Genomic DNA, 13,419 nt, shown 5'->3' with positions numbered 1-13,419 from the left:
TATGCTCAGCAGAGTATGTAGTTTGTCCAGAGAAGAAACGTAGATTTTCATGTATTTATTGTCCTAATGACACATGGTGTAACTATTGCAAAAAAAAAAGTGGGCGAGGTGACGTGGAGTGGCCCTTTTTTCCTTGCTGTGACACATGAGGGGATCAATAGGCAATGGTGGAGAGAGGAGAGGGGGAGGGGGGTGTGGGGGGGGGCGTGATCGTCTCAGCCGCACTGTGAAGGGGGCCGTCCCTGTTGGTGGAGATCTGCCCGAGGAAGGCCCACCTAGTGATCATTTGAAGATATCTCCCATTTAGACGGTAGTTTGACTCGACTGTATCAGAAGGGGACAAGTCGAAGGCTATTTGTAAATAGGTAAGAACACGTTTTTCTACTGCTTAATCCAGTATTATTATTATTCCTGAACATATAGAGGTCACCTCCGTTTGAGAGCCATGTATGTGAGCGTCGTCACTGGAATGTTTGCACCGTGCTTGAAATACTATTAAATGCATAAAAAAAAATAATACTAGTAAGGATCGTGATATTTTTTTTCTGTGTACTGTTTGTTTGTACGTGGAAGATAATGCACGTACAAAAGACACAAAAGCCAGGGGCGGAATGTGAACGTGGGAATCGGTCGACGTGAACTGGTGCATATTTTAATCATTGTTGCATCCTTGACCTGCAGCATCCAGGATGGGACTCGGAGGGACGTGTGTAATGCCAGAATGAAGAATACCAGCTGTTAGTCTGCTTCATCGCGATGTGCCCCCCGCGTGTAATCGGGCAGCCTCGTATCGCTTCCACACCACACAATTCGTCGCTAAAACCGTTATTCGTGCAGAAATCCTATCTTACACCGCGTTTCCCTTCCCCCAGCAACGCCATGTAGCTCTTGGAAATAGATGCCACCTTCTATCGTAATACGCCGTGCAGTCCTTTAAAAAAGGGGGCCCGGCGCAGTCATCCTGTCATCTTTCTGCTACTAAGAGTAGCGTTACAGACGAGCAATAATTAATGAGTTGCCTGCTGGGTTAACCATTTCATTGAAATATTTTTACCTCTGAATATTTCATGCATCGAGGAGGGTGTGAGGGGGAGAAAAATGGGGTTGAATGCATGAGTGAACAGAAGGTTTTTACTACAGCCCGATGGCTGGAGTGTGGCTGTCACGATCCACCACAGGAGGCGGTGCTGCCTTCTCTTCTCATAATGTATGCTCTAATATTAGACTGGAATATATAAAGGTTCATAAAAAATGGATGGGAATAAAATAATTACCCTCCTGTATTAATAATGAGGCTTTAAATGTATATAAATAAGACAAAGGCTGCACATTGACTAACATCAGCTAATGGTGCTTCTCTCCACAGTAGCTTGGCCAAGATGGATGTGTTTATGAAGGGTTTGTCTAAAGCGAAAGAGGGGATGGCTGTGGCTGCAGAGAAGACCAAGGAAGGAGTTGCAGTTGCTGCTGAAAAGACAAAGGAAGGAGTCATGTTTGTAGGTAAGATGATCACAAATGTATGCTTGCAGATTATTTGCATGCAAATTGTACACACGCCTGTTATCGTCCCGCTACATGCAGGAGCAGCTGTAGAAAAGCTCAAGGAATATTTTATGACTTAGATCATGCAGTATACATCCTGAATCAAATGCTTGAATTATACAGTAGCTCTTCTTACTAGCTGTGTAAATCTCTCATACAGGAAACAAACAAGCAGGAGGCTGAACGCATTGTTCGCCTATATATGTTTGTCTTTGTTTGTTCTCAGTTCACAGTTAGGGGACAATATTACAGCTATTCATAGCTCATTGTGTGCAGAAAGTGCATCCAAGTGCCTTCCTTTGATAAATCCAGTGTCGTTCACTTGAGTGGCGGCAGTATAATGAACCAGCCAGCCTCTGAGCTGATCAATATTTTTGTTCTAATGTTGCAAGCCGATTTGGTGTAAAATACCACAGCGTATCAAAAATGAGTAATCCAGCCCTGACTCTCAATTTCAGCAGAATAATAGTAGTGAACTCTGTTTCAAAGTATTTCGTTGTGACGTAGAAGTGTGTGATACAAGGAATCTGGGTGTCCTTGTGGCCTGTCTAGGTTATAGGAAGGAGATGGAAATAGGAGTGGGGGTGGGGCAGCTGATGGTGGGAGCAGCTCCTGCAACATGCCTGTGGATTGGATAGCAGCAGATTGTAAAACAGTGTCAGCAGTCTCCTCCTAGGGACAAACAGACCCTAGGAGGAGTAGGCCTGCTTTTTGTGTTTTTCAGTGCTGGCTAACTTGTCATTGACAGCCTGCAACTAACGAGCAAATCTGTCTGCTGATTTAAAGTGTAGTTGTCAGGTATGCAGCTTGCATCATTAACCCAATCTATATCACTTGGTTTCAATCATTAATTAAATAGATGTAGCAATGGAGGGTGATAATACGGTATTTCTCAACATTTAAAACATTTAAATCATTTTCTGTTATGCTGTAAAGGTAGTGCTAATAAATTACTCAAGTAATCAGTGTAATTCATTATGTACTGGTGTCAGTTAAGATTTAATATCCCAGCATTTTTGTTGATTATCTGATGATTTAATGTCTCAAAATAATTAATCAAAAGTCACATTTTCAGCAGTTGTTCTTATTTTACTCATTTGAGTTGTACAGTTTCCATGATCTTTTATTCTAAAATTTACATTGGTGTCTTCAGATTGGCTGCTTTCTTTTAATCAACATACCAAAAACCAGAACGTGTTCTCTGTGTGAATACATAAGATGAGAAGAGCAGCAAATCCTCACGACTGGTAGAGGATGCCACAAGTGACTCGCGCTGTTAATCAAAAGAGTTGCTGATGAGTTTCCATTGATCGACAAATTGATTTATCAGGTGCACTTCAGCAGTCTTCATTTGCAACTTTCCCCATCTTGTTTGTGATGACAAATAGTTACTTACGTATTAGTCGGGAGATCAGTGTGACTCAGGAGACGCGGAGCAAGCCTGCTTGGAATTTATTTTGTCAGCTGCTGAGTTGTTGTGAGAGGAACCAAATTTCCAGTGACAGGCCTCCTGCTTGTTTTACAGTCACCAGCTTGTATAATTGATTCCGCAACAATATGATGGGTTACAACATCGAGCACACATCCAGCACAGGTTGTCAAATGTGTTCGCATTTCGGTGGAATCTCATTATCTTACACATTTAGCATAGTGTCCCTGTCACTGATCAGCACCACCAAACGTATCAGACTGTAGTCAAAACATGTGCAGAACCAATTTCATCATGTCCTTGTTAACGCAATGGCAGGAAAGGCTCACTTCTGTGGTGTCTCTGTGGTTCTACATGCCGCTGTTGAATATGGTGGTGCCCTAGAAAGCTGTATGTGATATGCTTGACAGTCCCTCATGGAGGAGGGGTAAGAGTGATCTAATAGGACTGTGGCCCACCTTTTGACAGCTGCTACTGCTGCTGCAGCTGCAAACCACCCAACCACCTGAACTGAGCAGTCAGGCTGAGAAAGGCAAGCAGAGGTGGGAAAGAGAAACCCCTATAGTATAGGATGCTATTCATAAAGCATCTGTTTCCTATTTTTTTATGACAAATTAGTATTTTTTTACAGCATCACATTAAAAACTGTTTTTATTTTGCAGACCCTTGCAGTCACACAGCATCAGTCCGACCATATGGAAATTTAGTTTACACAGTTATCGCTTTTGCTAACATTTGCATTTCAAAAAAATAGCGTTTATCTGTAATCGGTTTCAACTATATCATTTCATTAGTGCTAATTTGTTCCATCCTTCTTTTCTTTTTTTTACTTAAACACTACAAGAAATCATTATCAACCCTTTTTTTCTGATGATGGAAAATGTTGCAGATGTTTTGTTGAATCCGTAGTCTAAAAATATCCAAAGTCAGTTTGTGAAGAATAATAATTCTAATATCATTTGGCAATCACACCTGCAGCTATCTTCCATTTGTGCTCCATTGCGCAATAGCTGCAATTTACCAAAGCCAAACTTAAATGGAGGCATCACTCAGATGTACTGTATGCTTTGCTTTGAGGCTCGCCTTTTGAAGAGTGGCTTCTGTACTTCATTATTTCTGCTCTTTTTTTGTTGGTTTTTAAAGGCCCTCGGGGACCAATAAGTCCACTGACTGTTGCACAATAAAGAGGATGACAGGGCTTGAGTGATCAGAACTGGATGGGGCCTGCAGTAGATTGCCCCAATAGCATGATGGAGTACAGCGTGTAGATGGATGACAACTGCCAAAGAATATGGATCAGAGGACTGAACAGTGGCTTGGTTGTGGTTTAATAAGTCCTTACAATAAACCAAGAAGCCCGACTACTGTAGCCACCACTGTTCTCCAGGACCTGAGGCAAACAGTGAAAGATAAACAAAAATGATATTACAGTATTTATGAAAAGTAATTGGTTGGCGGTGATGGTCCAAATGTAATCATGTTAATTCAATTTCAGTTTATCACAAGAGGTTTTCTGGACTCTGGAACTTACTGCAGCTTTTTGTCATGTCGACATATAGCACTGGAGCAACAGTATATTAGGAACTGTGCTATCAGGTGGATAATGCTACACTCACAGTAGGAAAACAGTGGCTGGAGACTGCAGTGTGACCAAATTAGTGCAAACATGTGCAGTGAACCTGTGATCTCATTGCCTTTGCAACAGTTGCGTCGACGACCAGGTGCAGTCAGTTGCTGTCTTCAAAGGGATCTTGGTGCATCAAGATGCAATAAAAAGGGAACAGGAGGGAGTCAGTGTGCTGCTAGTTTGCAAATGTGGTCAAGTTAGCAACTGTTTGCAATTTATTTGTTATAATTAATTAAATCAAATAAACAATCAAAAATCACACCTCTGTTGCCATGTACAAACACAGAGCCTCAGAATCTTCCACAAATAGTGATGTAATTGCTGTAGAACCATGATTTAATTGCAAAATGATACGAATGATTGCTTCTGTATAGGAATATATACAGAGTACGGTCAGCTGGGTTGAGTGCCCTACTGAAAAGAGATGTGTTGCAGATGAGTTGCGCTCATCAGTGCTGATTGCAGCATGTTGCTTATCTGCCTGCTTTTATTAAATAGATAAAAAATGATTTGCAAACAATTGCGAATCTGTCTGAGAGCGATTGCAGCCAATCTGAGTCACACCACAACTGTTTGGAGGGAGGTTGTTTACCACCAGCTGATCTGTGCAATCGCTATGTTATCAAAAGTTAAGGGTTTTCACACAACCACAGTTTAACAGTTGGTCACCAGTTTTTTTTATTTTGCCAAATGCAAAAAGAAAAAAAAATCAATGCAATCACTGGGCAAACACTGAGCTTACCTAGTTGCAGAGACGTTGCCCTCTTCGTTTTTGTTTTTGTTTTGTTGTTGTTGTTGTTGTTGTTGTTGTTGTTGTTTTTACTTTTCAGTAGTAAAGAAAAGTACATCGCTTAAAAATGACAAATTTTAACAAATAATAAGGGCAGTCAGATTCAGACTTGACAATCATTTTGATGATTTCATTTAAAGCCATTTGTTGCATTGCTTTTGTTATTAGCATCAGAGAAGTGTAAAGTTATAGCACCTACACATGCATGCGCACACACACATTCACACGAAGAAAACTAATCTCCAAATTTCAAATAGTTAATTATTTGTAAAAGAATCTGTGCCTTTTCTGACTACAGTTTGCTTTTTCTCAATTCAGGTAGCAAGGCCAAAGACAGCGTGGGCACAGGTGAGTTTCCCATCTGCTCGTTACCTCTTTAAATTTCTGTTAACTGGAGTTCGAAGCCTGGTTTCATTACAGTAGTAAAATACTACTGATAACTGGAAAACGGCTAATTTGTCATGTGTAAGTGGTTGTTATGTCCAGTAGTGACATAAGAAGCAACGGAGGACCACAGTCATGCATCTTTTTAATCTATCTGCATTTGTCTCTCTCTCTCACTATGTGTGTGTGTTTGTGTGTGTGTCTCCAGTGGCTGAAAAGACCACCGGAGCTGTCGGGAACATCGTCGCTGCTACCGGCTTGGTGAAGAAGGACGAGTTCCCAGCTGACATGAACGTATGTGCTGCACGTCCTTACAGTGTAACACGTTGCTTTGTTGCCTGCAGTGAGGCAGAATAGCAGCACTGCATAGTGTTTAAACACACAGGAAATAAATTACCTGTGAACTTGAATTAGGAGTACAGCATTGTTGCCTTATGTGGGATCAGTATTGCATTACAACAAGTGGTGGAAAAAAATGTTTTTTAACTATTATATGAATGTCATAAGTCTTTAAAAAAAATTTTTCATTAAAACAAAAAAAAACTTCAGCTTGCATAATTCCTGCAAAATAAAGCATAAAAAAAAAAAAAAGAAAATAACATTTGCATTTAGAAGGCATCCATTATAAGATTAATAGGATACACTTAAAACATTTATTTATGATATACCTTACTTTTTATGTTATTCTTTATCAAGCTTTATTGTTGCAGTACAGCAGTTCATTTCTACAATAGTGGTGGACTTAAGAGACTTGGACTTAAAAAAAGGAAAATAAAAGCAGAAGACATCATTCTAGTGTCCAAAAGTACGGAAGCCTCAATTTTCCTATGATGCATTCTCTTATCCATGTATGTCTGCCAACTTAACTTTGCTTTGAAAAACTGGCTTTTTATGGAAATTTGACCTTTGAGCACAAGCTGAGATTTGATATCTTTAGAAGGATTCTGTACAGTTTTTACAGGTTGTTTGGCATTCAATGAGTAAATCAAACTGAACGTGCATTACTAGTAGGGTGCACTCTTAAAGATATTCATATTATGACAAACTACCCAGTGTGCGCTAACAATGCAGCAACTTACTCTTATAAGTGACCGGCTTTATTTAGGTCTGCACATGTGCCGGAAAACAAGTGGAAAACAAAAATCTGTTCCAAACGTATGCCTCAATTAGAGCTGGCAACTTGCGCCAAGTTGCACTCATAAAAGCCTGGATAGGATCGTGATGACAGCAGAGCCAGATTTAGACAGCAGGGTCAAATCTGATGAATCTGCATGTCACTTCAAAACAGAATTACTAGTGTGCATTTGGACTGTTTCATTCTGCTGCTGTCAGCAAAAGCATGCACTGTACTAAATTTATGTTTCCTGTCTGCACGAGTTTGCTCGTGTCTTTGGTTTAGAGGAATAGTTTTCCATCTGCTGAGGATGAATACTACACTGGCAATTGCTTTTATACAGTTATTATAAAAGAAAAAAACTGGACATGACTGAAATAGACTTGGGCTTTGTTGCTATATACTCATTTCATTGAAGAGGACTTCTCCAGTCTGCTCTGCACACAGAGCTGCATTCAATGATTATTAAGGATGCAGATCACTGTTCAGGTGTCTTATGACAGAAACAATCTCTCTGTGGGACTATCACCTCTCTTAAAGCAAACACTGCTTTTCCATTAATGCCCTACCCCCACTAACATCACCGAATGCTCTTGCCCATTGACCTCAGTGTCACCCCTTCTATCCCCTGCTTTTATCATTTTTTTAGGCACTCTGATATTATTATGCAAGAAAAGTCACAAAATCAAGCTGACTTGACACAGCAGCGGTGAAACCTGCTTATAGCAAAGTTTGGACATCTGAGTGGCACATGCTGTGTTAAGATGCTTCTTTTTTATTGTTTTCCTTCCCTTTTAATGACCTGGAAATGCGCTGTCAGTATGTTGACATTTTGTCTATCTCTGTCAGACTGTCAGTGACACAGTGAGGTCCTCATCCGGTCCTAAGCCTTCATCACTCAGAGCTGGACCCTCTCCACTGACTCGCTAATCTAGTAAATCTGACAGCCTGCTCTAATAGGCTTCTCGAAGGCGTTATCTGAGTGATAAAGCTCCTCATTTCAGCACCCTCACAACAGACTGCTAAACTGTTGACACTGTGATCAAATGCACACAGCTACTTTTTGAGTTCAGTTTTGGCTCTGTTGGCCTCTAATCACAAAATTTCCCTTGCACAACCCATTCAGGTGTAACATTTTATAACATTTTATAAAAGCCTTGCCTTGTCTTATCCTTGACTGAATTAAAATTCGTGACCAATCAGAAATACAGATGCAAACAGTCTATTTCATGTTCACTTTTTCTCAGGCAATGATCCATCTGATTAGGGCTGTCCTAGCGATAGTTTTCCCATTGTGCAACCTCGACCATGCTAATCGTGTTGGTGGGCATACAGCAATAACAAGCCTGATACAGCACACAGGATTACAGGCTGTTCTTTCCTGACCTAATTGACTTGATTAGTGCTGGGTTTAAAAATAAATGTGTGGTGCTGACCCACTAGCTTTGTTTCAGTGGAGCTTTATCTGTTTAAGAAAGCTCTCAGAAGCACTCATCACATGTCGTATGTCCACACAAACCATAGTGTTACACCTGTGTTATACAGATTTCTTTTCTTATTGCTGGTAAAGCAAAACAGCAATGATCTGATCTTACAAACAAGTATCGCTCAGGTGTGTGTTCCCCACAGCTGAAAATAGTCCCCATCAAATTTGATATTTTTCTCCTGTTTTGTTCCTGTTTGAGTGAGTTTACTACTACCCACCATCGAGAAGGGCTGTTTTAGAAAGTGATTCTTTTTTGAAATTCACTTTTAAGTGGAAGAAAGAGACAGTTTTGTTTGTGCAAGCTGCTGCGGGGTGGTTCCGTAAGAAGGAAGTACTGACAGATTAATGGACTTTTCTATCTGCACACTGTGCCAGCCTTTTCCTCACACTCCAGTCCCACAGCTCAGTGTCTGCAATAGACTTGCAACAAGACCAAGACTTTAAATCCATACTAACAGCTCTGTATGGCCAAAAAGCTACAGTCAGAATCATGCCACAAACTCATATATAGTATATACTCTTTATAATGTGCTCATTTCAAGCAGTTGATCACCATTTTCGTTTAGGGTTCTTAAATGTTATGCTCACACTGTCAAACAAATCTCACTCAAAAATAGAGCAAGTCCCTACTTCACGGAAAACGCTGGCTAAATATGTTAACAGGACAAATGTTCTGTTTGTTGCTTCTGGCTGTTTGTTGGAGTCTTTCATATTATATTATATTATATTATATTATATTATATTATATTATATTATATTATATTATTAAGGTTCTGACTTTCCAGAAAGAGTTTTTTACCTTCAATACACTGTCACAGGGTTGTTTCATGAAGCACAGCATATGACTCAGATTGATGTTTTTTATGGGATTCTGTCAATCTGTAGGGGACAAAATATCTAAAGAAAACTCTATTGCAGTCCATTAAAAAGTTTCAAAGTAGTGAGTCAGGCAGAGCAATTGTGTCACCCATAGAGCTCTTCAGTTAGCTGAAATCCCACAAGGTTGTCTAATTGTTCAGAAGTGATTTCTAGACTCCTCAGAGAATTGAGAAATTGGACAAACCAAGAAATGTAGTTTTCTCAACCTTGTCTTTTGCAGAACAGAAAACCAAAATTGAGAAAAAATGGTACTGTACGGCTATACTTGCAGTACGTTTTATGATTTAATTATTACCAGTTTAACTGTGCCTTGAAAGAGCATTAAAAATGTCATTTTTGAGAATTCCCTGATGGTAAAAAAAATAGGTTGACAGTGTATTAATGACGACGTATCTGTATGATTGCTTCTGTTTCTGTAAATCTTTCCTTCTCTGTATCTCTTTATGTTTGTCTCATTTTCTAGCCTGAGGAGTATGGGCAGGAGGCCATGGAGGGCCAAGGAGAGGCAATGCTGGAGCCAGAAGGGGAGACATATGATGAGTCCCAGCAGGTAATCAGCCTACAATACGCAAAGTGTACACATGGCTCTGCTCTGTCATCAAAGTATCACAAGAATCAGCTTTTGAATTGGACTATAATTACATTACAGATCATTTTTGTGTAAAACCCTTTTTAAAAAAAACTGTGGAGTAGTGGACATCAGGCAGAGATGAGTCCATTCACTTACAGTAGATTGAGGTTCATCAGTATTCACGAGCTCTGCATGGATACACATTTTAGCTGTATTGGATTTCAATGGCACTCCACTTTTGCCCTCCACTTGTGTCCCACACAAACACTACAGCTCATGCTGAGGTAATTTTTTCCTTTCTGTGGAAATGATAACGGAGGACTTAACAAGCCAATTGCCACGCAGCTAGTACAGTGAATATAGCACCACCTACTTTCACTGAGCGTTGGGTGTGTGTCCGTGTGCACGAAGGAGGTATGTGAATCTGACACAGATGGTTATTTTTGGAATTTGGCTGTCAGGGGCGAGACAAACTGTGCAGAACTGATGGCTTTGAGTACAGATTTTAAATAGCGATGGTAGCATATAAAAATATCATACAGTGTACATAATGTCAAAGGGCTGATCGTGCTAGTATGAGAGCACTGATCCTGTGTTATTGCCACTGAATATATACGTTTTCTGAAGCGGGTGAAATAAGATTTATTTTGAGATTTTATGTGATTTCCAATAATAATATATTCTGTGTGTTTACTTTAATAGTCCTTTGCATCAGTGGAGTCTTGCACTAGTTGGGAAAAGGAGTAAACCCGAGGCGTTCCCTGAGATCCAAATTCAAAGTGAATTTCTCCACGGATGTGTATCATCCTTGTCCTCCTACTCCTCCGTGTCTCTTTCCCCTCCCCCATCTTTTGCTACACCAGCGGTGTGCAAGCTCGGTCTGAATGGGTGTGGTGATGACGCTCTCTGCCTTCATGCATTGTGGGTAATGTCAGGGTCTCCCTGCATTGCTGTAAATATGGAGTCTGAGTGCTGCAGAGTGAACGAAGCCATCACTGGGAGGATCTGAAAAGAAATCTGTGTCATCCAGTATCACTCAAGGCTTTGTGAATACATTAGATGACATAAGACTGTTGGAGGCTGTGTTATTTATTTATTTTTTTATGATCATGTGTGGTGGAGGCGTGTGCAGGCTTGCAAGGATATGGAGAGTGTGCTCACGATGCGCGTCCTCGATGTAAGTGCAGTGTTGTGCTGCCCTCTGCAGGCTTGAGAGAAGCACTGAAGGAACAGATGAGCTCAGCTTCAACAAAGTGACATCATTACCGTCTGCTGAGACTAATAAACTCTGTATCATATATTCTGCTAAATCACATTAAAGCTGAATATTATTTTAGATGTAGATTTACCTTTAGAGCTTCTGTGTGCTGCAAATTTTACTGGCCATCCTCATAAAAAAACTTGTTCTTCTTTTCCCCAGGAGAGCCAGGACTACGAGCCAGAAGCATAAGAGCATCAGTCGAAGCCACCGTCCAACCAGCAGCACAATAATATTTCTAATAATAAAAAGGACAAATGCTGAAACTATTACAATTATATTCCTGTTGCAAAAAAAAAAGAAAAAAAACAATAAAAAAGACAAGCATTCCCACTGAAAAATGTTCTTCCTTCAAGACAAATCTTTTATTATTATATATTGTAAATGTCATGTTCTTAATGTAATGTGTTGGGTGTAGGTATTTATTGAGATGTAGGATTTGTCCTCACGGTCTCATTTCCTTGATTCCCTCCCAATGAAATGAGACCAGAACCAGGGCTTGTGACTTTGTACTTGTGTGTATCTGTATTTAGAAATGTGCAATAGATGTTCATCATCTTCCAATGAGACATTGGGAGTGGTAAAAAATAAATATGACCGGTTGCAAGCAGATATGAATACAATAATATCCTCCTAAGTGTCGACAATGCCTGTTTGTGGAATTCTATTTTTCTTTTTGCATTTCTTTGGAAGTTTAATTTGAACGTTTCTTGAAGTAAGAGTTTTTTACATTGTATCTTTATGATTGCTTGTGAAATCATTCCAGTAAACTATCTGTTAGAAACTGACAGAGTGTACACGTTTGTTTGTGTGGGTGTGTGGGTGTGTGTGTGTGTGTGTGTTTGTTTGTGTGTACTGAAGATTTTATCAAGTTAAAGTCAATATATTATGTCTTGGAATCATAATGGTTGTCATATCAATATGTGCTTTAAATTGCAGGACTTGTCAATATAAAGGGTTACATGTTAAGCCAGACATACAAATCCTCTGTAAATAAAAGGTTAAAAAACACACATTTGTTAGCGTTGTTTTATAATGTGCAAACTCATTTACTGCGCTGATCACTCATCGCATTTTAAATCTTTTCTAAAGTTGACCTCAATAAGAATCTATTATGCGTCGCCCTCGCATGTTTATCTTTTTTGCTCACTCTTGTCTGGGGTTTGATTAAAGGATGTGTAAAATCTGCTGAGTAGGCTCTGGCCATTGGCACAATGGTGCCATATTTGGGATTCCAGTCTGATCGTGCCTCTTTGGGTGGGTTTTGTTTTGGTTAATCCAGCTGGAACGTGCAGGCTCGGTGGTGCCGGGCTCAAGCCGAGGGTATTAAACAGCTGCTCCTGCCGCTCTCAGGTCAGAAGGGTGTGTGGAAACTGCAGGGACAAAGACAGGAGCCATGGCATCATTCAAGAAGTCCTTTGAGGGCCTGAAAAGCACGAGCCACTCAGCCGCTAAAGGAGTCACAGACACTGCAGGTACAGACCAGTGGCTACAAGGTGATACGATCGACATCAGACCTGGAATCAAAAGAGTTGTACTGCAATTAATACAGCATTTTATTTTTCTTTCTAAGAGATTTTGCAGTAAAATGTTTAAAAGCTATCAGTCACTTTAAAAACCTGTGATGCGTTTCCAGTGCAGGCAGCTGAGGAAGCCGTGCAGCAGGTGGCAGACTCCTCCAAAGAAACAGTCAACAAAGGTAAGGCGCACATTCCTTCTTTCTAGCATCATATACTGTAATTAGTTGGTGTTTACTGAGGCATGGATGGCAGACACAAGCTGTCAGTCATATTACTGCCAAATTAAATGTTTAATTGCTAATAAAAGCAGAGCAGTTAAAAGGAAACATGAATTGTAAAAATGAATGCAGTCAAAATAGAAATATTGGAATTATTATAACAGTATGAATAAAATGCAAATTTTATATTGTTTAAAATTAGTTTTAGAACTAATTCCTCAGGTTATTAGAACAATTTGAAATGTGGAGAAATATCATATTTGACAATCATACAAATGAATGCACTGTGAAAATATTAGTTGAATATTTTTTATTCAACTCTATCCAGTTGAATATTAGCTGAATATTAGAGGATTTGTTGCTTAACTTACTTCTCTTCTGTTCTGCTCTGACTTATCAAAGCTGCTGAAGAAACCAGCAGGCAGACTCAAGCAGCCATAGGAAAAGCTGCGGGCAAGGCCACGGACACCATCAAGGAGTTTGGGCAGAAAATGGAATCTAAATGATCCCTAAAGAATGGACACTTGTAGCTGAAAGTTAAGCCAACTTGTCTGATCACCCCCTTCAGGCAGGGGAAACTGTTGGGATGGAATTATGCAAA

General features: G+C 39.9%; 1 protein-coding gene across 2 annotated transcripts; it reads left to right on the top strand.

Annotated features, from left to right (window-relative positions):
* Positions 1–202: 202 nt before the first annotated feature.
* On the top strand, positions 203–12,091 carry sncb (synuclein, beta). Of its 2 annotated transcripts, none has more exons than XM_005719631.2 (6): positions 203–365; positions 1,370–1,500; positions 5,707–5,736; positions 5,981–6,066; positions 9,715–9,801; positions 11,243–12,091. In XM_005719631.2, the coding sequence occupies exons 2-6, from the start codon at positions 1,380–1,382 to the stop codon at positions 11,270–11,272; spliced, it is 354 nt and encodes a 117-aa protein (XP_005719688.1). In that variant the 5' UTR covers positions 203–365; positions 1,370–1,379; the 3' UTR covers positions 11,273–12,091. The 2 variants fall into 2 exon arrangements, with proteins under 2 accessions (XP_005719688.1, XP_005719687.1); XM_005719630.1 differs by having other exon boundaries at positions 1,367–1,500.
* The last annotated feature ends 1,328 nt before the right edge of the window (positions 12,092–13,419 follow it).

This window comes from Pundamilia nyererei, unplaced genomic scaffold (assembly GCF_000239375.1).
Source record: "Pundamilia nyererei isolate P.nyererei 1_Seehausen unplaced genomic scaffold, PunNye1.0 scaffold00001, whole genome shotgun sequence".
Taxonomy (NCBI): Eukaryota; Metazoa; Chordata; class Actinopteri; order Cichliformes; family Cichlidae; genus Pundamilia; species Pundamilia nyererei.
Note: the sequence above shows the minus strand (reverse complement) of the source record. Positions and strands in the feature narration are given on the sequence as shown.